General features: G+C 37.3%; 1 protein-coding gene across 1 annotated transcript; it reads right to left on the bottom strand.

Annotated features, from left to right (window-relative positions):
- Window positions 1–962: 962 nt before the first annotated feature.
- On the bottom strand, window positions 963–19370 carry LOC123524322 (histidine N-alpha-methyltransferase-like). The gene is made up of 7 exons (XM_045302419.2): window positions 19094–19370; window positions 13775–13913; window positions 11317–11419; window positions 7812–7918; window positions 6401–6478; window positions 4476–4652; window positions 963–1161 (listed from the first exon to the last, which is right to left on the bottom strand). The coding sequence occupies exons 1-7, from the start codon at window positions 19262–19264 to the stop codon at window positions 977–979; spliced, it is 960 nt and encodes a 319-aa protein (XP_045158354.2). The 5' UTR covers window positions 19265–19370; the 3' UTR covers window positions 963–976.
- Between the last annotated feature and the right edge of the window lie 4725 nt (window positions 19371–24095).

The raw sequence follows: 24095 nt of genomic DNA, 5'->3' as shown, positions 1-24095 counted from the left end.
TTCCATATTATTGACACGATTTCTTATTTTCTTGTAACATTGCCAATCTGATGGTTTCTCAGACTGGATAGCAATTCGCTTTAAACGATCACAAGTACTATTTGGATTTAATGCAGGTGAAACCACTTTACATTTTTCTTATCTAAGGTGATTAAGCAAATATTACAATGACAAACTTACTCATTAAGTTTTATCCTTTGACAGACACACGGATGGACGCTCATCTTTAGGGGCTAAGGACGCACTGTACTAAGTCGAAATAAGAAAAAATGCTGTTAAGTTGTTACTTACATCAGCTGTAAGCGACTAAGTGGAATTATGGAGTTCGTTTACCACGGGAAACTAAGAAAACGGAGGCAACATGACATTGTCTCAATTTCGTTATTTTATTGTCTATTTACATATGAGGAAGGGGATTTGTTTTGATTTGCCATACATTTGAAGTTCACGCTCACCCTCCGCTCTCGCTCACCCTCCCCTCCCTGTCCCTGCCAAATATCAGCCAAGATTTTTAGTCTTTTAAAACACACTGATCAGTTTTTGACAGGGGCGGGGAGGGGACGGGACGGGGTGGGGGGCTTGAGCTCCAAGTGTATCATCATGTGTCTGTGAGTAAGGCAAGTTGCACTCCGTCATTTCTGTTTTGACTACGCCCGTATTTAAGAAACAACTAGCTACTAGCACGCTCGACTTTTCTCAGTGCTTAACTCTGAATTAGAGCTTTGCCAGTAAACTTTAACCAAAAAATTCTAAGTTAGAAAGTGGCATAACTCTGTCAAATTTCAAACAGAGTTACGGAGATTGTTTCTCCAGGTGTAGACTTCGATAGTTAATAACTATTTTAAGTTTCAAGTCAAAAGCTTTGATAGTAACAGAGATATTTGATTTTATCAAAAACTTTAACCAACGGCGACGCCGACGCCGACGCTCGAAAAGTCGAGCTAAAATCGATCAGAGGAGACTTCTCTTTTACATTCTATTTTGCTATAAAACATAAAGCAACATGGTTTTCACTGTCAGTCCATATTTTATCAAGCCTCTGTCCCCCTTTCTGCGCCAAAGTTCGGATTTGATGTTCTGAATATTTACAGCTCACTCCCTCGCCCTCGTGCAACTGTAGGTACTCTCCAGTTTTGAAGGTAACATCAATACCTAGACCAGCTGAAAGTAGAAGTTTCCATGAATAAACTGTACATTTAGTATTACCCTGTAACTATAAATATTGTTTTTAAAAAGATTTACGGTCCAAGTGGTGTCAGAACAAAACTGCGTAGGACCAATGCTCATAACTAGTGATTACTTCCAACTATTCCTCCTGGCTAGCGATTAGTCTCGACGAAGGCTAGTCAATAGTCGAGAGCAATCACAGGTTAGGAGCAATAGCAGGGAGTATTCACTAATTATGAGCATTATTCGAGATTATCACTAGTTAGGAGCAATAGTCGAGAGTAATGATGATTACTCCCGTGTAATGCTCTTAACTAGTGATTACTCTCGATGATTGCTCCTACTCTCTAATGATCCTTACAAGTGATAACTCTCGACTAATGCTCATAACTCATTTATTGGTCCTTACAAGTGATTACCCTCGACTAATGCTCATAATTAGTGATTACTTTCGACTAATGCTCATAACTAGTGATTACTAATGCTCATAATTAGTGATTACTTTCGACTAATGCTCATAACTAGTGATTACTCTCGACTAATGCTGATAACTAGTGATTACTTTCGACGATTGTCGCTAACTTGTGATAACTCTCGAGTGTAACGTGTGATTGCTACTGACTTTTGTTCCTAACTAGTGATTAATCTCGATTAACGTTCTTTACTAAAGATCACTCCCAACTGCTGCTCCTAACTAGTGGTTACTCTCGTCTAATTCTCCTAACTTGTGATTACTTTCGACTATTGCTCCTAACCTGTGATTGCTCTCAACTAATACTCCCAACTGGTTATAGCAATCGACGATTGTTCCTAACTTGTGAGTACTACTCCTAGCGTGTGGTTTCTCCTCATTATTGCTAAAACCTTGAGATTACTCTCGACTACCGCTCCTAACTAGTGCTTATGCTCCAAACTTGTGATAGCTCTCAACTATATCTTCTAACTAGTGATTACTCTAGACTTTGGCTTCTAGTTTGTGATTACTCTTAACTAATGCTCCTAACTAGTGATTACTCTCGACTAATGATCCTTACAAGTGATAACCCCTGACTAATACTCCTAACTGGTGATTATTCCCTTGTAATGCTCCTTACTAATGATTATTCTCGACGATTGCACCTAACTTGTGATTACTGTCGATTATTGCTCTATACTTGTGATTACTCCCGACTAATGCTCCGAATTGGTGATTACTCTCAGCTATTGCTCCTAACTAATGATCAAAACTAGTGATTCTTATTCTAAACTGTTGCTCCTAATTTGTGATTACTCTAGACTTATGCTCCTTACTTGTGATTACTCTCGACTATTGCTCCTAACTAGCGATAATCTCGAATAATGCTCATAACTAGTGAATACTCCCTGCTATTGCTCCTAACCTGTGATTGCTCTCGACTATCGCTCCTAACTAGTGATTAGCAACGAGTAATGCTCCTATCATGTGATTGCTCTTGACTAATGCTCCCAAGTAGTGATTACCATCGACGATTATTCCTAACTTGAGATTATTCTCGACTGCTGTTTCAGGCTTGCAATTACTCCTGACTATTGCTCCAAACTTGATCTAACTCTCGACTTTTGCTTCTAACTAGTGATTACTCTTGACTATTGCACATAGCTAGTGATTAACCTCAGCTAATGACCTTTACTAGTGATTACTCTCGTCTGCCGCTCCAAGCTTGTGATAGCTCTCGGCTATTGCTTCTAATTAATGGTTACTATAGACTATTACTTCTAGCTTGTGATTACTCTCAACTATTGCTTCTAAATAGTAATTACTCTCGACTAATGCTCATAACTAGCGATTACTCCCTACCATTGCTCCTAACCTGTGATTGCTGTGGGCTACTCCTCCAAGCTAGTGATTACTCTCGGCTAATGCTCCTTACAAGCGATTACTCCTAACTGGTGATTACACCCGTGTATTGCTCTTAACTAGTGATTACTCTCGATGATTGCTCCTAACATGTGATTACCCTCGACTAATTCATTCTCTTTACTAATGATTAGTCCCAAATTATGCCCCTAACTACTGATTACTCTCTACTACTGTTATGTACTAGTGATTACTCCAGACGAATGCCCGTTATTAGTGATTACTTTCGACTTTTGCTCCTAGCTAGTGATTACTCCAGACGAATGCCCGTTATTAGTGATTACTCTCGACTTTTGCTCCTAGCTAGTGATTGCTCTCGACTATTGCTCCTATCTTGACAATACCTCCTAGCTAGTGATTCTCGACTTCTAGTGATTACCATTCACTATTGCTCTCATATAGCTATCACTCTTGAACTAGCAAAATAAAACGCAAACAAACATTCAATTTATTTCTTTTCCCTGTACGTATTTGATTTCCCTCAGGCTATAAATACAATGTATGTAGGGCATGTTCTATAAATCTGTACATTAAATTGCATATATATGATGTATACGTAAATGTTACTAAAATGAAATTTTGAAATTTTGTAAATTCCTGACGAAAAAAGAGCCGCACCATGAGAAAACCAACATAGTGCATTTGCGACCAGTATGGATCCAGACCAGCCTGTGCATCCGCGCAGTGTGGTCAGGATCCATGCTGTTCGCTAACGGTTTCTATAATTGCACTAGGCTTTGAAAGCGAACAGCATGGATCCTGACCAGACTGCGCGGATACACAGGCTGGTTTGGATCCATGCTGGTCGCAAATGCACTATGTTGGTTTTCTCATGGTGCGGCTCATATTATGTAATGTATACGTAAATGTTACTGAAATAAAACTTTGTAACTGCCTAACGAAAAATATGGACTGTGAATTCAACTATTTTTTGCTGTTAAATTCAAGTATATTTTGTTGTTATCAAGCATATTTGATATATTCAAACAGACTCGCGTACGAACAACGCGAAACGTGCGCATTCGTCTGTGATTGTGTTTTTATTCATACAAGCATTTGCTCGCAGAATCAATACAACTATCCTAACATAAACCTCTCCAAACCGGAACCTCTGAAACCCGGACAAGCATCCAAACTGCAGTACTAGACGCGTACTTCATTTCCACCGCGGAGATTATAAACAGTATTGTCCTTACCGATATGAGTTCAAGCTTTACTCCAGCTGGCCTACAGAAGGCCGAATGTTCTTCCAAAGTGCTCGCCCGTGATGAAACAGTGCCCGGTGGGCCCCCGGAGTCTTTCTCCACCATGAAAAACTTGGAAGTCGCCAGATGACTTATTACTGTGTTGGTTTGATGTTAAACCCAGCAAAATAAAAAAATGAAGTACTTTATTAATAAAGGATTTAACCAAAATGTACTATATGACTTACTTATATTGTAACGTTGATCACATTTTGAAACAGCTTTTAGAACAAGTCGACTAAGTCGATCAGCTTCCGTGCTCCTTTCGAACTTGGCTTCCAACTGAAACTTGTCCGTGTCTATGTTGCCGCCATATTCTCTGTTCAGACGCCATAGAGCGTTGAGGTATAATGGAGCAGCAACTCCTGCAATAAAAACAATTACTGCTTTCAAGTCAAGAGATTTGTCACATCAAAAGGTGCCAAAGAATGGCTTTTGTTTAAAACAATTTGGACATACTTATATCCGTTTTACACACCACAACGTTCCCAGTATATATCTTTTGCAATATGATGTTTCAAAGAGTTGTCCATAATCATCAGTGATTCTGTATGACACGCCAAATATACTTAATTGTACACGTGTTCTTGTTTTACTACATATTTTTTCATTGTTAAATGTTTCTATTCTTTCCGTATGATTCAATGCCTTTTTGTCAATCTTAACATCTGTCTTCCTTGCGTTTATACCTTATTTGATAACAGCATTTTGTTCGTAATACGTCTGTTGCAAAAACTTTAGGACCAAATTACGAAACGATTGCAAATTGCAATCATATATTTCATATTACACTAAACACAATAGGAGGCTTTTAAAAGCTAAAGTCTACGTTATTTTTAACAGCCCTTGTATGTTGCCTGATGGCTGCTCTTACCCTTACTTTTAACGAGCTATTTTTCCATGTTTTTAAATATCATTTCACATTTCAGTCTATTAATCTTCTTTGTGGTTCAACACACCAAATGTTTACGTCCCCGTAAGAGGTTTGACTTCATCGGAAAATAGATAGATAGATATCATGTTTTAGAACACAGATGTACATGCTGGCGGGCCACTACATTCATTGTCATTGTTATGAACTCCTGCAATTCTTACTGATAAATGAACACGTCCAAACAAACATGAAGTGCTGCTTAGCAATTCCAGTTGACAAACGAACATGTCCAAACAAATAGAAAACGCTGCTCCGCAAATTCCAATTGACAAACGAACACGTCCAAACAAATAGAAAACGCTGCTCCGCAAATTCCAAATGACAAAGAAACACGTCCAAAATAAACAGGAAATGCTGTCCTGCAATTATAAATTAAATTGACAAATGTACTCGTCAAAATAAACAGGAAACGCTGCTCCGCAACTCTAACTGATAATTGAACACATACAAACATACAGAAAAATGCTTCTTCGCAATTCTTATTGAAAAATGTACTCGTCCAAACAAACAACAAACACTGCTCCGCAACTCTTACTGGCAACTGAACACATACAAACATACAGGAAATGCTTCTTCGCAATTCTTATTGAAAAATGTACCCGTCCAAACAAACAACAAACGCTGCTCCGCAACTCTGACAAGTGAACACGTAAAACAAACCTGAAATGCTGCTTCTCAATTCTAATTGACAAATGTACACGTCAAAACAAACAGGAAGCATTGCTCCACAATTCCAATTGACAAACGAACACGTCCAAATAAATAGGAAACGCTGCTCCGCAAATTCAAAATGACAAACAAACACGTCCAAATAAATAGGAAACGCTGCTCCGCAATTCCAACTGACAAACGAACACGTCCAAATAAATAGGAAACGCTGCTCCGCAATTCCAACTGACAAACGAACACGTCCAAACAAATAGGAAACGCTGCTCTGCGATTGTAATTGACAAACGAACACGTCCAAATAAACAGGAAATGCTGGCCCGCAATTCTAATTGACAATTGAACAAGTCCAAACAAATTGAACCGATGCTTCGCAATTCTAACTAACAACTGAACGCACACAACCAAACAAGAAATGCTGTCCCGGAATTCTAACTGACAATTTAACGCACACAATCAAACAAGAAATGCTGTCTCGCAATTCTAACAGAAATGAACACTATATAACTTTACCTGTTGGATCTAGGTATGCGTTTTCAACAGCCTCGGCATCTTGTGTAATATCTAGAGCTATCAGCAAGCGGTCTTCTTCTGAAAAAGAAATTACTGACGGTAGAAACGATTTATTCAGGTAAACATTATCAGTTTGTAGAGAAATTTCTCAAGCCTATAGGGTATTTCATACAGTAAAATACCGCACAATAAACATTTACCAGTACTTGTGGCTTGATAGGTGTCCATGGTCAAGTTCTGATGCCTTAGTCAGATTCAAAATATTGGCCTCTATTTATAGGCCTGAAGTTCTTTGCCTGAACCAATACATGTATATGTTGCTAGATATCAAAGAACATCACTGAGCATTGTAACTATTCGTCTAAAGAAACCAAGTTTAACTTAACCACTGTAACCTCTGTAAGCAGAACCTCTTGAAGCACGCCCTCTTACCAGTAACTCATGGAGAACGCAGATCTACGGATCGCGGGTTCGTGAGTTCGATTCCTGTACGAGGCGTATGTTCTCCGTGACGACTAGATATAAAACATTGTGTCTGAAATCATTCGTCCTCCACCTCTGATACATGTGGAGAAGTTGACAGTTACTTGCGGAGAACAGGTGAGTACTGGTACAGAATCCAGGAACACTGTTAGATTAACTACTTACCGTTGCATAATTGAAATACTGTTGAAAAACGGCGATAAACCGAAAACAAACAAACAAATCTTGAGAGCAGATTCTGTATTTCAGCGGTAGCTATATTCTCAGCCTCTTAGTACAGCGAATTTGTTTTCAATGGTGTTGCTCCACAGATGTTGTATGGTATTTCATAAAGGAGAGGTGTGATTGTATCGCGGTGCGTAAATTATGCCATGGTGCGTTAATTGTGTGATTGTATCGCGGTGCGTAAACCATATTCTGCGTAAATTATATCAAGGTGCATAGATCTAGGCGAATTTTATCCTTTTTTATTTTATCTTTATTTAATTAATGTCAGATATACTGATAATGCTACATGTATCCCGATATTTGACCTTATTCTGAATTGTGTCCTCGATTATGTTCTAAAAACTAACGCAATCTTATTTCATTAAGTAGTTTTTAAGTAAATAAAAGTTATATACACGGTAATTCATTAATATATGAAATTCAATATGTGGATTTATACAGGGGTGTTAATTTTGCACATACGCATTTATTGCAAAGTTCTGTGCCCCACATTAAAACAACTTTAAACAAATTTCACAACACGATATACGGCATACAAAAATCAAGAAATTAGTATCAAGTGATGAAGAAAAAAAGATAAATACAAGAAGACAAAATTTATGATTTATCAAGTAAATTGAATGTATGGAATTGATATTATATAAAAAATCACAAATTTCAAAACTGTTTTAAAGAGACGAACGACTAACAATCACCGTACCTGTCATGGTTTGTGAAAGACTATGGATTCTTTGCACCTGGACAGAGTATGGTTGGTTCTGGAAACCTCCTCCCAGCCAAATAATTAATTTACGTCCAGGAATCGAGCTGAAATAAGTGGAGGACGTCACGTTAAAAAGGGTCATCATTCACGTTCAGCACTTGGGCTGAAATAAAGGTGACGTCACGTTCAAAAGAAAAAACATTTACGACCATGAATCGAGCTGAAATAAATGGAAAGTAGGTCACGTTAAAAGGGGATATCATTCACGTTCAGCATTCGAGCTGAAATACATGAGAGACGTCACGTTCAAAAGAGATACCATTTACGTGCATGAATCGAGAATGGAAAGGGGGGTCACGTTAAAAGTGGATATCATCGAGCTGCAATAAATAAGTGACATCACGTTCAAAAGAGATACCATTTACGTCCATGCATCGAGCTGAGATAAATGGAAAGGGGGTCACGTTAAAAGTGGATATCATCGAGTTGAAATAAAAAATTGACATCACGTTCAAAAGAGATACCATTTACGTCCATGAATCGAGCTGAAATAAATGGAAAGGGGGTCACGTTAAAAGTGGATATCATCGAGCTGAAATAAATAAGTGACATCACGTTCAAAAGAGATACCATTTACGTCCATGAATCGAGCTGAAATAAATGGAAAGGGGGTCACGTTAAAAGGGGATATCATCGAGCTGAAATAAAGAAGTGACATCACGTTCAAAAGAGATACCATTTACGTGAAATAAAGGCTAGCCGTCACATTGAAAGGAGATTCCAAAGAACTTATATGAATGTCTGTGTAAGACAGGGTTGTTCAAACACGACGGACGGCGTGGAATCGAAAACCGAGTTTTTTCCCCAAGGTGTCTCTCGGGTTGGAAAAACACCTTCCTTACTAAGGTAGGCATGCTAGATCATTTTTCCTGCCTACCGTTAAAGGCGTATGCTAATATTCCCTGCATATGAGATGGACGAAATTTTTCCCAATAATAGAATTTCTTCAAACTTTGGCTATTGAAGGACAATCATCTAAAAACCAAAATATGCAACAAAAACCATAGGTCACTGGTATTGATAAAGAGTTACCTGCCTTTAAAAACGCCATTTTTTGTCCTTCAATATCCGAAGGTTGAAGAAATTCTATTATTGGGAAACATTTCGCCCCGAATTCTAGCGTACGTCCTTAAGGTGGGATGCACCCCAGATTTTTTTACCGAATATTGTCATGAAATTTATACTGTACAAAATTCAGGATATATGCGAATGAGTTCCGGTTTTTCTTTTTCAAAGGTATCGTAAACTTAAATGAATCAAGCTGAAATAAGAGAGAGACGTTACGTCAGAAGGAGATATTATTTACGTCCAGGAATAGAGCTGATATAAATAATGTAGTATCAATGAAAAGTATATCAAATATTATTCACAAGTAGTGAACATCAGAGAGGATGGAATGGTTAGAAACCATTGAAAAAATATATAAATGAATACTGCGGAACCATTTGATTTCGTGGGCATGAAATTACGTGGTTTTTAGCAAAAGCGGCTATTCCGTGGAGATATAAAGTCGCGGAATTCAATTTTTAACAAAACATTAGTCGAAATACTACTTGTTCGATGGTTGCGGTTTAGTTTTGTAGACAGACTCAATTACGAGCCCGCCCGCTTAGCTAAATAGGGAGAGCGCAGATCCCCAGACGGGGCGTATGTTCTCCGTGACGATTTGATAAACGACATCGTGTCTGACATCATTCGTCCTCCACCTCTGATTCATGTGGGGAAGTTGCGGAGAACAGGTTTGTACTGGTACAGAATCCAGGACAACTGGTTAGGTTATCTGCCCGCCGTTACATAACTGAAATACTGTTGAAAAACGGCGTTAAACGCAAAACAAACAAACAACTGCGAAGTCCACGAAAATTACACCCACGAATAGTTATGCTTTTACAGAATAAAATCTAGGTTCGTTTTATGTGTAATGTGAAGACTAGAGTTTGGCACATAATATTTGTTGTGTAAATGCTAATATCTATTTCATGCTGACTTAAAAGCCTGTCTTAAACAATAATGCTTCAACGGCTTTTTTATAATTTAAATACTTGATCGCAAATATGAAAGATCATGGTCAAACGCTCAAAGTCGCACTTGAGGTATATTTTAAACATGCAAATTCAGTCATGCAGTTATGATTAATATCAAAAACACAAAAACTCACCATTCATACGGGGATCTAAAATTGTTGAACATAATTTTCAATTTAACAAAATCTTTTTCCTGAAACTTTAATATCTTTTAATATTGATTAAATCTTGAAAATCACCGCCCGTATCAAACTGAATTTCATTTAAAACCATTAATAGGCATTCAGTCTACAGTACAAGCCATTTCACAAAATACACCGAACCGGAACAGAACAAAAACAAATAGAATGTAATTAATTTATGATCAGTTTGGTATTTCACACATAGACCGAAACCGAACCGAAAGTAAAACGAAAATGACAAGAAAGCATATGCACGAGTTAAGTTGCCTTGTTAAGTTGCCGCATTTTGGTCCGAAAAGGCGAAAAGGTCGTGTTCTTCCGCAAATGGTTGATTAATACATTTTCGAGCAGAGATTCTGATCAAAATTTGGCGTATACGTGAAAACCCTAGTCGATTCCAAAACCAAAGAAAAAAATAAATAAATACATTTATTAAAAGAAATAAAAACTGCACCGGTTTCAGTCTGGTCTATATGTGAAATGGCCTGAATAAAATATATCAAAGAAAAACTGGGCGCGCATCACGCAAGCGCGAGTTACGTAGTTATGAAAAGACGTATATTACAATTAAGCAATGAATGTAATGGCCTATCATATTTGTAGCGTTTTTATTTTTGAGGGGTGGATGTGGGGTGTGGGGAGGGGCTTTTGAAAATGGTACCGATTTAGAGTTTTAAACTTAATTTTTTCACTCTGATGTCGGTGTAAAATATTCAAGATCATTATTAGGTGATCCATGAATCAAGTTTGATAGCATTTTTTCATTTATAAAATTTATGATACGTCGAACACTTTAGTAAGATTTTTTAACGGCGGAGAAATTCCAATGTACTGTACCGGTTTATTGAAAACATTGTATGACATTTTATTGTGTACCTTGTTTATTGAACACTAACTTAAGGATGGCAGCTGGCAGTTGGTTTGTCATTCAACTTTGTATCTTATTTCTTGAAGATCAACGCTGTTTTCATCGGCAAATTAGTTTTACATTCAACTCTGCACCTTATTTGTTGTATATAAACGATGTAACCACTGATAATTGGTTTGAATTCAATTTGCAGACCATATTTCTTAAATATTTACACTCTGATCTTACATTAGCGCTGTTCTGTTAATACCGAAAATTAGTTCGATATTCAACTTTGTACCTTATTTGTTGGATGCGAACGCTGTTATAACCGAAAATTGGTTTGATATTCAACTTTGAGAAAATTGGTTTGATATTCAACTGTGTACCTTATTTGTTGAATTCCAACACTGTAATCACCGGCAATAGGTTTGACATTGAGCTTCTCGCCATAATCCACAGACAAGGCGTCACTGCATTCTTGCAGAAAATCTGTCAAAAAAAAATATTGGCATATCATTGCAGTTTAACAAGACAATGAGTGTTTATTCTATCAACTTAAACGGAAAAAAAGCCTTTTCAAAAAAAAGACATGACACCGAGTCTCTTACCTGACCACTGTTTTACTTTATATATATAAGGAAAAGGTAAAGGACAGAAGGTAACAACCGGGTTTAGTACGAACCTAGATGGGCAAGAAAAGTTTTATGAAGATCCATTCAAAATGTACTTTCTAAATGTTGCGTAGAAACCTAGATTTTATTCTAAGGTGGCCCTGTTTTGCACTTTCCATCGATTTTAATTAAGACAAATATTCCAACCAGCTTTCATGTAAATCATGCCTTTCGGTTTGTTTTTTGTTTGTTTGTTTTTTTCAATAGTGTTTTATGGCCTATTTTTGAACCCAGCATTAAAGGGTATCTTATTTGACCTAGTGGCCTTGTTTATTACCCCGTACGACTGAGTGTCAATCTTGACCTAGTTTTTATAAAGACACATATTCTGACAAGGTCTCATATAGATCAGGTAAACATATGGCCTCCAAAGTGTTGAAAGGTTTTTCCTTGATTTGACCTAGTTTTACCACTAGATAACATAGTTTTAAACTTGGCCTACTTTATAAAGACAAACATTCTGACCAAGCTTTATTAAGATTGGACTGAAATTGTGACCCCTATAGAGTGTAACGGATCATCCTACTGTACGAATAGCACACCCTGAATCTTTTGTTCAGGTGATCTAAGAAGAGGCGGGCGCCTTTTTCTTCAACCTTCACCGTGCTATATTTCTAAAATGGACTTGTCTATTATTGAAATTGGGCAGTACCATTTGTTATTTAAAGGGGTGTTCACTGAAAATTTACTGACTGAATAGCGAACAGTGCAGACCAAGATGCAGAAAGGCAGAATCACTTGACGCCAGCAGGCTGAAGGTTAAAAACAAGAGCTGTCGGAGGACAGGAACGCTCGACTATTCAACAGACTTGTCAATTGAATGAACACAAAAGTCGATAAAGGGGCATAATTTTGTAAAAAATGGGAAAAAGGGTTATGGAACTTTCACATTGCTTATCAGCTCATGACAGTGAACGAGTGTGTGAAGTTTCAATCCATTCCCGTTAGTGGATACTGAGATACTGGCATTCATACAAAAACTTAACCAAAAACTGCTAAGTCATAAAAAGGGGCGTAATTTTGAAAAAAATGCAAAGTAGAGTTATGGGACCTGCACAGTGCATGTCAGATCATGACAGCGGACAAGTGTGTGAAGTTTCAATCCATTCCCATGAGTGGGTACTAAGATATCAGCTTACATACAAAACCTTGACCAAGAATTTCTAAGTCGAAAAAGGGGCATAATTTTGTAAAAAAAGGAAAAGAGTTATGGAACCTGTGCAATTAGGTCAGTTTATTACAGTGAATTAGTGTGTAAAGTTTCAATCCATTCCCACTAGTGGTTACTGAGATACAAACTTACATACAAAACCTTAACCAAAACTTTCTAAGTAAAAAAAGAGGCATAATTTTGTAAAAAAGCAGAATAGAGTTATGGAACCTGTGCAATGTAGGTCAGTTTATCACAGTGAATAAGTGTGAAAAGTTTCAATCTATTCTTACAAGTGGTTACTGAGATACCAGCTTACATACAAAACCTTAACCAAATCGGGACGCTGACGCAGACGCGGACGCCCACGCCGACGCACGGGTGAGTCCAATAGCTCTACTATTCTTTGAATAGTCGAGCTAATAAAACTACCAGACAGTCAGTCAATAGTGACATTCAAACAGAAAAAAAGGCCTGCACTAATGTTTTACTAAACATATGGCGTGTTTAAAGTGCGCACTATATTATACCCCAGCCACACATACGTCGCGGATAGCTACGTCTAGCTACGGATAGAAACGTAGTTATCCGTATCGATCCGTACCTGAGCCGTACGGATTGATACGGATTACTACTATAAGGTACGGCTCAGTTACGGATCGATACAGATTACTACGCTTCTATCCGTGGGTAGACGTAGCTATCCGCGCCGCACGCGTGACTGAGGTAATACGCGTATCATGGTGGAGAAGTACAGGAATAAATTCAATCAACGTTCTAAGTCTGTAGAGGCTAGGGTTGGAACAGGAAAGGGAAAGCAAGACAATGCATGGCAAGATAAGGCAAGGTAAGACAATGGCAAGGGTAAGGCAAGGCAAGGCAAGACATGGCAAGGGCAAAGCAATGCATGGCATGGCATGACATGGCATGTCAGCGTAAGGCAAGGCAAAGATAGTGTAAGTCTGGGTGTAGTATGTAGGTATTTAAGTAGGTAGAAATGAAGCAAGTAAGAAACTTTCTGACCTGCAGATATATCTACTGGAATATATGTCAATGTTTTCTGTCTTTGTAGTATGGCGTCTATAAATGTTCGTGATTTTTCTGAATTGCCACTGCCCATTTCCACCAGAATACATGGTGATGCTACTTGATCAATAATCTCCTGAAAGTGAAAAATAGAGTATAAAACAAAGTTTAAAAAACAAAGTATAACATATGTCATTAGGAAATCTCCCGTGTAAGTGAAAAATAAAGTATAAAATATGTCATTAGGAAATCTCCGGTAAGTGAAAAATGAAGTAAAAAATAAAGTATAAAATATGTCATTAGGAAATCTCCTGTAAGTGAAAAATGAAGTTAAAAAATAAAATATAAAATATGTCGTTAGGAAATCTCCTGTAAGTGAAAAATGAAGTTAAAAAGATAAAGTATAAAATATGTCATTGGGAGAAACTCCTGTAAGTGAAAAATGAAGTTAAAACATATTAAGTATAAAATATGTCATTGGGAAATCTCCTTTAAGTGAAAAATGAAGTTAAAAAAAATAAAGTATAAAATATGTCATTGGGAAATCTCCTGTAAGAGAAAAATAAAATATAAAATATGTCATTAGGAAATCTCCTGTAAGTGAAAAATAAAGTTAAAAAAATAAAGTATAAAATATGTCATTGGGAGAAATCTCCCGTAAGTGAAAAATGAAGTTAAAAAATAAAACATAAAAAATGTCATTGGGAAATCTCCTGTAAGTGTAAAATAAATGTTTACAGATAGTAGGATATGCATCATGTAATGTGTCAAGCAGATTGTCTGTAACTTTCATTACTTCCGTTATTTTCACTACTGAATTAGCTCTTGTAGTCCACTTCGGATTCTGAGAAACTCATTTGAATCAGACTTTGATCAATCTTTAGCCTGCTAAATTTCTGACATGAACTTTCATTTTAGGTAATCGACCATTTATTGTTCAAAGGGGTGTTCACTGAAAATTTACTGACTGAAAAGCGAACAGTGCAGACCATGATCAGCCTGCACGGACGTGCAGGCTGATCTTGGTCTGCACTGGTCGAAAAGGCAGAATCACTTGCCGCCAGCAGGCTAAAGGTTAAATCATTGAATGACCGTACGAGGTTAAAATTACTATCGTTACTGCTGTTGTGTTGTGTAGTGTCTTACACCTTACCATATTTTTGTATTTTGTGCCGCAGTGTTGTTACGTCATGTCGTAATGTTGTGCGTCTAGTCATATTGTTGTTATATCGTGTAACAGTGTCGTTATGTTATGTCGCAATGTTGCGAGTCCAGTAATATTGTTTTTATAACGTGTGGCAGTGTCGTTACGTTATGTCGCAATGTTGTTGTGTGTCTAGTCATATTGTTGTTATATCGTGAGACAGTGTCGTTATGTCATGTCGTGATGTTTTGCGTCCAGTCATATTGTTGCTATATCGCTTGGCAGTGTCGTTTTGTCATGTCGCAATATTGTGTGTCTAGCAATATTGTTTTTATATCGTTTCGCAGTGTGGTTTCGCTGGTTGATATGCCGTCCGTCATGTCAAATTGTTGTTAAATCATGTTGCAGTGTTGTTTTGTCATGTCGCAATGTCTTGCGACTAGTCATATTATTGCCAGGTCACGTCGCAGTGCCGTCATAACATGATGTAACATTCACGTTTTGTACTTAAGACTGTCCAAAATAAGATGAACCTTTCACACAGTAATTGAACAATCCTCAAATATCGGTAAAATAAAGTATGTGCATAATGTGATTAAGAGTACGATCTGTCCATAATACAATGTGATTGTGAGATAGATGCGGCCTTCCATAGACACACTACTACAGTTAGCCATACGTAGTAATGTCAGTTTTCATTGTATTTAACTTGAGGAAACCAGTAGGGCAGAAAATCTCATTCGAATTGCTTCATGTACGCATTGATAAAAAAGCAGCAGCAACATCGTCGAGAAAGTCATGTCTCTAGCTGTAATGAAAACATCTGCTTTTAATGAAATGAGCCGTGCCATGAGAAAACCAAATAGTGCGTTTGCGACCAGCATGGCTTCAGACCAGCCTGCGCATCCGCGCAGTCTGGTCAGGATCCATGCTGTTCGCTTTCAAAGCCTGTTGGAATTAGAGAAAGCCACTATGTTGGTTTTCTCATGGCACGGCTCAATTTTTTTATTTTGCTTGTTTAGTTGCGTTTTAAGGCATATTATACAATTATGTCTGTGTTAATGAAATATTGGAGCGACATATGCGTGACAATTTCAAAGTAAAAACGTCTTCATAATTGGTGAAAACTTGTTAAACTATTGCAAGTAAACATGTATCTGTCGCACAGATTGATAAAACGTCTCGGTCAATATTCATATATCTCGAGGTGAACATTTTTCATATCACCCTCTCAAAAATGCAATATTTATATAATACTGAAAAGGCACTGAAATAATTATTAAAAATACGTGTAAGGTAAAACGTAATCGAAATGTCCAGCTCCGTTTAAGACTGGTTATAATGTACCTCTGAAACGGAACCAGTCTCTGGTTCTAAATATCGTTTATGGTAGTATTTAGGGCCTGGTTCCCAGTTCCCTTTTTCTTAAACAGAACTTCCGTTATGTCAACTAGGACAAAATAGATTACGACAATTTTTATCTATCGTGACAGATACATGTTTACTTAAAACAAAAATGAAGATCACCTCCCTTGCAAAAGTTTTCTAATCATTGTATAAATATTAAACCATGTAGGTTTTGTTTTGTTTGTTTTGGGTTTAACGCCGTTTTTCAACAGTATTTCAGTCATGTAACGGCGGGCAGTAAACCTAACCAGTGTTCCTGGATTCTGTACCAGTACAAACCTGTTCTCCGCAAGTAACTGCCAACTTCCCCACATGAATTATCAGAGGTGGAGGACGAATGATTTCAGACACAATGTCTTTTATCAAATCGTCACGGAGAACATACGGCCCGTCCGGGGATCGAACTCGCGATCCCGCGATCCGTAGACCAACGCTCTCCCTACTGAGCTAGGTGGGCGGGTCGAAACCATGTATGGCATCTACTTAAATCATTATCTGAGCCGCACCATGAGAAAACCAACATAGGGCATTCTCGACTAGTATGGATCCAGACCAGCCTGCGCATCCACGCAGTCTGGTCAGGATCCATGCTGTTCGCTTTCAAAGCCTATTGCAAATAAAGAAACTGTTAGCGAACAGCATGGATCCTGACCAGAATTCTAATGAAAAGTCTTAAGCTGAACGGAAGGGTTTTCAGAAATACCGTTTTATGACTTAGATATATTTTTTTTACCTCTTCCAGCTCATTATTTTGCAGCTGGTATGCAATGAGTCTTTGAAAGTGGGACACCAAAATTGAAAATTACCAGCACAAAGCCAGTTTGTTCAATGTGTATGCAAAAAATGAGACATTATATAGTTTACCAAAAGGGTGAATGATTATTGAAGTTAGTGTTTTTCGTAGAATTTTGAATTTTCAAAGGACATGCAAATCATTAGTTAGGTTCACGGGAAGTGGACATTACCCTATACTGAAAGTACCTGATCAATTTCAATGATACGAGAACAATATATAGGCAGTTATTATATTTTAAAAAAACAACATTATTACTAAAAAATTTAAAATGCATAACATAATTGACATCATGACATTTTTTGTTTTTTTGTTTTAGTAAAACAAGAAAGAAACGCCAGATGGCTGCGTGTTGTTACATTTCCTCGTTAGGGCCAACATAAGAATTAAATATTGAAGTCTCAGTGCAATCGGCAATATTTGAAAACAACTGTTACATATCATATGACTCATTTATATCACCATTTTATCAACAGCTTGACTGCACGATCAGTTCGTAGTCACTTCCTGGATGGATGGTGTAAACAGTCCTCTTCGTAGATTATTTGCTTACTGTAAAATCATAGATATTCGTTGGGGCCAATTTTCGTTTAATTCGTAGTTGATCAAATGAACCAATCCACGAAATTAAATCTCAACGATCAAGTCAAGTCACCATTTTTTTTCCTTCAAAGTTCAAAACCCACGAATTCAATTCATATTTCCATTTAGTAGCCGTTTGTCCAATTTTATCCTCATTTTGATTTAGTAGCCGTTTGTCCAATTGTATTCATATTTATCTAGTAGCCGTTAGTCCAATTGTATCCCCATTTAGTAGCCGTTTGTCCAAAACCACGAAATTTTGTGTACACGAAATTAAATGATTTTACAGGATTTACTCTAGCCACATATATATATGAGCTCGGTGCAAGCAGCTAAGTCACTTTTTTGGACAATTACACGTTGAATGTTTTAAATGCATCATACTGTTTACTTATCGAATGAAATGTTTGAAAAAACAACTAGTCAATTTCCCCAGGGAAGTGTCCTCATTTTGGCTTCTGTTTAAAATCAGAAGTAAAAAGTGTAGTACAGGGGCATCAAAGGTATACACTTACTGTTCGATAAACCATTCAATATGTGTTTTATTACATGACATCATAAATAAATAAGTTTTTGTGAAATTACGTGATTTTTGCGCGATAGACTGTTGTGTGTCGTTGCTCGTTGTCGTGGTCAAGCAACTTATATCGACAGTCGACAATTCCACGACATTTGCGCGATATATTGTCGAACATGGTTGTACATTGTCGTGTGTCGCGTTGAATGTCGTGTGTCGCGTTCTTAGTGCAACACATGACAACCAACGCGACACATGACTCACGACACGACACTCGACAATGAACAACGACACTCAATTTTTACGGCTATATTTTTTGCCAAAATCTAGCGTGACAATGAGACATTCAAATGTTAAAATGTTGTGAGTCGTTGTATATTGTCGTCCGTCGCGTTGCAATGTCGTGCGTCGTGTCCTGTGTCTCGTTGATTGTCGTGTGTTGCGCTCAAAGTGCGACAGTCGACATTTAATGTGGCAATAACCGGACTCCGTAGAAAAAGGGAAAAATCGTTCTAAAAATGGCCTCTAAAACAGTAAAATGATTTGTTGGAGTCAAGACGGGAGTTAAATTGATGACCTTTCAGTTCACGTTATATAGCTGTAGCTGTGCTATAAACAGTACAAAGATTTCCTGTCAAGTCGTAAATAAAAACAGCGTTGACAGTTAAGTTATTGTAGGCCTACAGACCATGCAAAACTAACCTCCAGTTATCTTTTTAGACTACAAATTAAATATTATTATTACTAAGTTTTTATTATTAATATTGTAGAATTTAATGTAAATCAACATAATATGTCACTGTTAATCATTTTTTCCTTACCGCATGTTTGCTACAAACAAAAATACCTGAATAAATAATAAATACATATTACCTTAACACTCGTTGAAATAACATTAAGCTCCGATTTATAAAAATAATAGAATTTATTGTCAGATAAGCACTTGTCATTATATAATGACCCCTGTTTGTCGTATCGGTACCACACCGGCAAATATTTAGGGTTCGACTGTAGCCCTTCTATAAGTGCAGTTTTTATATCCATTTTGATTTCACCTAACTTGAACTGAATTGTTAACGTGTACTGCCCTTGAATCGGTCTTTACAAAGATTAAAATTATTGACACAATATATCAACCGCACAGAGACCTATAACAGGATTGATTGTATGTATGGCACGCCGTTTGCACAATAAGGCGTAAAAAAAAATTGTTTGTTTCCGGTATCCCGACCTACCCTAAATTTTTGGCCCGACCCTAAATGTTTTTATGGCCTTGGAGAATTTTTTTCAACTTTTTAACAAAAAGATGCAAAACTGCACTTTTTATGCTTTAAACATGGCCAGTGATGTTAGAAATTAACTTACTGATGCTCTTAAGGCATAACCCCCTTATCTGTAATCATTTTTTGACAAAAAAATAATTTTCGAAAAGTCTCCCTTAATAAAAAAAATTTCCCAAAAAAAAAAAATTTTCCGACCTACCTACCCTAATTTTTTTGAGCATGTTACCGGAAACAAAGAATTTTTTTTAGGCCTAATGCAAATTGTATGTAGCTTTCCCTTTTACACTTTTAATGCTATGGGCAATGAGGTATGTCCTCGACGTGTAACTGGCATATTTTATCATTTTATAAATGGCAATTTTAAGCAGTGAGGGCCGATATTTTCTCTTTGAAAATGGTAAACAAATATCACGATGTATCTACAATCGATGTAAAAAACATAAGCACAAAATAATAATTGAAATGTTATTGTGTTTTTGATTCTGTCAATACACCCATTACACCGACATATGTCTCAGCCCAAAAATGAGGGGAGAGGGGGGGAAGGTCGCTCTAACAGTCATTCACTAGTTTCATGTACATACGATAAATTTCGTCTTTCTGGTAGTCCAAATATAAATAGTCCAAATCTCTCATCCCTTCCTGGTACCCTTTCTCAATAGCATCGTGTTTTGTTTTACTCTACTGTATTTGTAGCATTCTATCGAATTCTGCATGTTCTTACCAGATTCTAGATAAAATAAATGGCTTCTTAAGAATCGGAAAGGGACATATTGAAATAAATTCAGAGGGATGTATATATAATGAAGCATAACTTTATTACATAAAAGTTAACACCCCTTTGTCTCATTTTCTTTTTCTATAGTAGCGAAATAGTTCTATAAATCTCTAAAAATCTAATACTCTTGACTCGAAATATCTAAATAATTTTTAAAGTAAGTGGATTTTATATGAAATAAAGAACAGATGGATTTAGTGGTGCTCGCCCTTCAGTGTCCTGTATTTCGACCATCATTTATACAAACTGGTCATTGGGCGGTCAGTAGGTCAGTCCAGTATGTAAGCTTGCTGTACAAGTGTTAGCATAATGTTAAAGGTATTGTCTATGTACATTAGTATAAGTATTGCATACTGAAGTTGTTTTGAACTGGAAGCAAGCGTTAGAATTTTATCGCTATACAAAAAATTAGCAATTTCTCAGTGACCGAATCGTCGCATGCTCCTTTTACGCTGTGCGTTAGATTTCCAGATGCTCGTTTGTTAAAAGCCTATGAGCTAGTATAAGATTGAATGTCTCAGTTGCGACCAGTGTAGATCATGATCAGCCTGCACATCCGTGCAGTCAATGCTGACCAAGAACTGAACTGGTCGCCTTTTTGAAAAGTTAATGGCACGGTCCAAATTGAAAAACGGACAAGTTCATTGTAGAAATTTAGCTGGGTAAGGGTTAAATGTGTCCGCACGTTATGTTTCGCGAAATTTCTGTGGGATTTCAAAGAACGAGAGATAAGCTAAGTGGCGTCTTTTTTTCATATAAAACATGAACGAATAATTGCATTTAAATTAGCATGATCAGTTTAAGTGTTTGAGAGGAATGAACGAAAATAAGTCACAGAACAAAGTACAAATGAAATATGAAACTTGCTCACAGCTCCGCGAGCACTTCTCGGTGAATACAAACTTCTACAAACTGAACGATTTTTTGACGTCTACTTCTTTCATTAGAAAAACTCCTGTACACCGACACCCCTCTTCGGAGACCAAGAATTATTTCCTACATCACAAAATTACCACTGAAAATCGAACAACTTTAGGGTATTTGGTAACATACTTATAGGTCAATAAAAACTTTAATGGTTTCGTTTCATACAATAACTAAACAAGATCAGGATTCAAAATGAATCAGGTTGCTTGGTAACTGCGTAACTTTTAATGTAGTGTAGCACACCTTCCAATAACAACGCCCCTCTAACCGTGAACCCCTCCAAACCAAGATTTAACTCCGGTCCGAAGACCGTTCGGTATAAAGGGGTTCCATTGTACCTCAAATGATAGTGTATTTCATCTGCCTGAATCACACAAAGTCGACTATTGATCAAGTCTTTTCAGTACAAATAGTAATAATTATGTGCAACAGCCTTCATCTATATCAATACATCATACACGAGTCGCACCATGAGAAAACCAGCATGTTGCATTTGCATTTGCGACCAGCATGGATCCAGACCAGCCTGCGCATCCGCGCAGTCTGGTCAGGATCCATGCTGTTCGCTAACGGTTTCTCTAATTGCAATAGGCTTTGAAAGCGAACAGCATGGATCCTGACCAGACTGCGCGGATGCGCAGGCTAGTCTGGATCCATGCTAGTCGCAAAATGCAAATGCACCATGCTGGTTTTCTCATGGTGCGGCTCAATTATATATATATATTACGAAAACGCATATGGATATCAAAGTTACACAAAAATTAAGGTTCTGACAGGAATTATGTATCACTATAACAAAACATGCATGTTTTGCGTGATCATATATATTTTTCATACCAAATTAAGCGTACTTCCTCCACAAAAAACATTTATCGATGCAGTCCATGCATATTATTTATTTTCACCAACTGGTCCGTTAGTTATTACATACGAGCGATAAACATACTCAACGTTGTTTCCTCAGTTTATATTATATGCAATTTAACATAGAATCTATGTTTTTATATGTGTTAAATGTTTTGTAAATAAATAGTTCATTTAGTAAAACTGCCTTAAATGTAGATTTTATACACAAACACGATTGTTTTCAATGGGTAGAACCATTACGGAAGGTCGGTGGCTCTACCCAGGTGCCCGCCCGTGATAGGGGCGTCTGGGATCTTCCTACACCATCAAAGCTGAAAAAGTCGCTATACGACATAAATTGTGTCGATGCGACGCTTAAGCAAATTTAAAAACAAGTGGGCCAAAATGGCCCTATATCGCTCACCTGTTATCATTGCACAAGAAGGTCAAAAAATTATAATCAAGATCAATCAAAAGAATTATGAAAAAATATCGTTGAAATTTTCTTCAAATAAAATTATTTTCAAATCAGGCCAGTAGTTTTGATGCCTGAAGGATTACATCAGAGGAGGTTAGGAGCAAAATTTTGACTGATGAAGCCCAAAGGACAGGAACAACAAAGGGAAGAAATTAACCAAAATTAAAAAAATCTTACAAGGTACAGATACGTCAAAATACACCTAAAAATTGGAGGTACCATCCATGTTGTACCACAGAAAAGTGGTCTCGGTTTTTCCCTACGGCCAATAATAAAAAAGTTACTAAATAAGCTATTTATAGTAACATAAAAGGGAAGTAAGAGTTACAGAGCGGAAGAGAAATTGCTAACCAACAGACGTACAGACAGACGGACACCGAGGCGATAACATAATATGTCCATTCGAGCGAATAAAAAGGAATCGAGATCTTATGGTGACACAAGTTGTGTGCAAGTTTGGTTAAAATCAATGAAGCTACTATTGTGCAGACAAGGTCAAGATATCTAATTTTGGCCCTTTCAGGGGCCATAACTCTGGAACCCATAATGGAATCTGGCCGGTTCAAGAAAGGAACCAAGACCTTATGGTGACATAAGTTTTTTGCACGTTTGATTAAATTCAAATCTTAAATGAAGCTACTGTTGTGCAGACAAGGTCAAAATAGCTAATTCTGGTCCTATCAGGGGCCATAACTCTGGAACCCATCACGGAATCTAGCCAGTTGAAGAAAGAAACCAAGATCTTGTGGTGATACAAATTGTGTGCAAGTTTGGTTAAAATCAAATAATCATAAATGAAGCTGTTATTGTGCAGACAAGGTCAAAAAAGCTAATTTTGGCCCTTTCAGGGGCCATAACTCTGGAACCCATTAAGGGATCTTGTTGGTTCAACAAAGGAACCAAGATCTTATGGTGACACAAGTTTTGTGCAAGTTTGATTAAATTCAAATCTTAAATGAAGCTGCTATTGTGCAGACAATGTCAAAATAGCTAATTCTGACCATTTCAGGGACCATAACTCTGGAACCCATAATGGAATCTGGCCAGTTCAAGAAAGGAACCAAGATCTTATGGTGATACAAGTTGTGTGCTAGTTTGGTTAAATTCAATGAAGCTGCTATTGTGCAGACAAGGTCAAAATAGCTAATTTTGGCCCTTTCAGGGGCCATAACTCTGGAACCCATAATGGAATCTGGCCGGTTCAAGAAAGGAACCAAGACCTTATGGTGACACAAGTTTTGTGCAAGTTTGATTAAATTCAAATCATAAATGAAGCTGCTATTGTGCAGACAAGGTCAAAATAGCTAATTCTGGCCCTATCAGGGGCAATAACTCTGGAACCCGTAATGGAATCTGGCCAGTTCAAAAAAGGAACTATTCTTATGGTGATACAAGTTGTGTGCAAGTTTGGTAAAAATCAAATTATAAATAAAGCTGCTATTGTGCAGCCAAGGTCAAAATAGCTCATTTTGGCTCTTCAGGGGCCATAACTCTGGAACCCATAATGGGATCTGGCGAGTTCAAGAAAGGAACCAATATCTTATGGTGATACAAGTTGTGTGC

Source organism: Mercenaria mercenaria, chromosome 3, assembly GCF_021730395.1.
Source record: "Mercenaria mercenaria strain notata chromosome 3, MADL_Memer_1, whole genome shotgun sequence".
Classification (NCBI taxonomy): Eukaryota; Metazoa; Mollusca; class Bivalvia; order Venerida; family Veneridae; genus Mercenaria; species Mercenaria mercenaria.
This window is presented reverse-complemented; position numbering and strand designations above follow the sequence as displayed.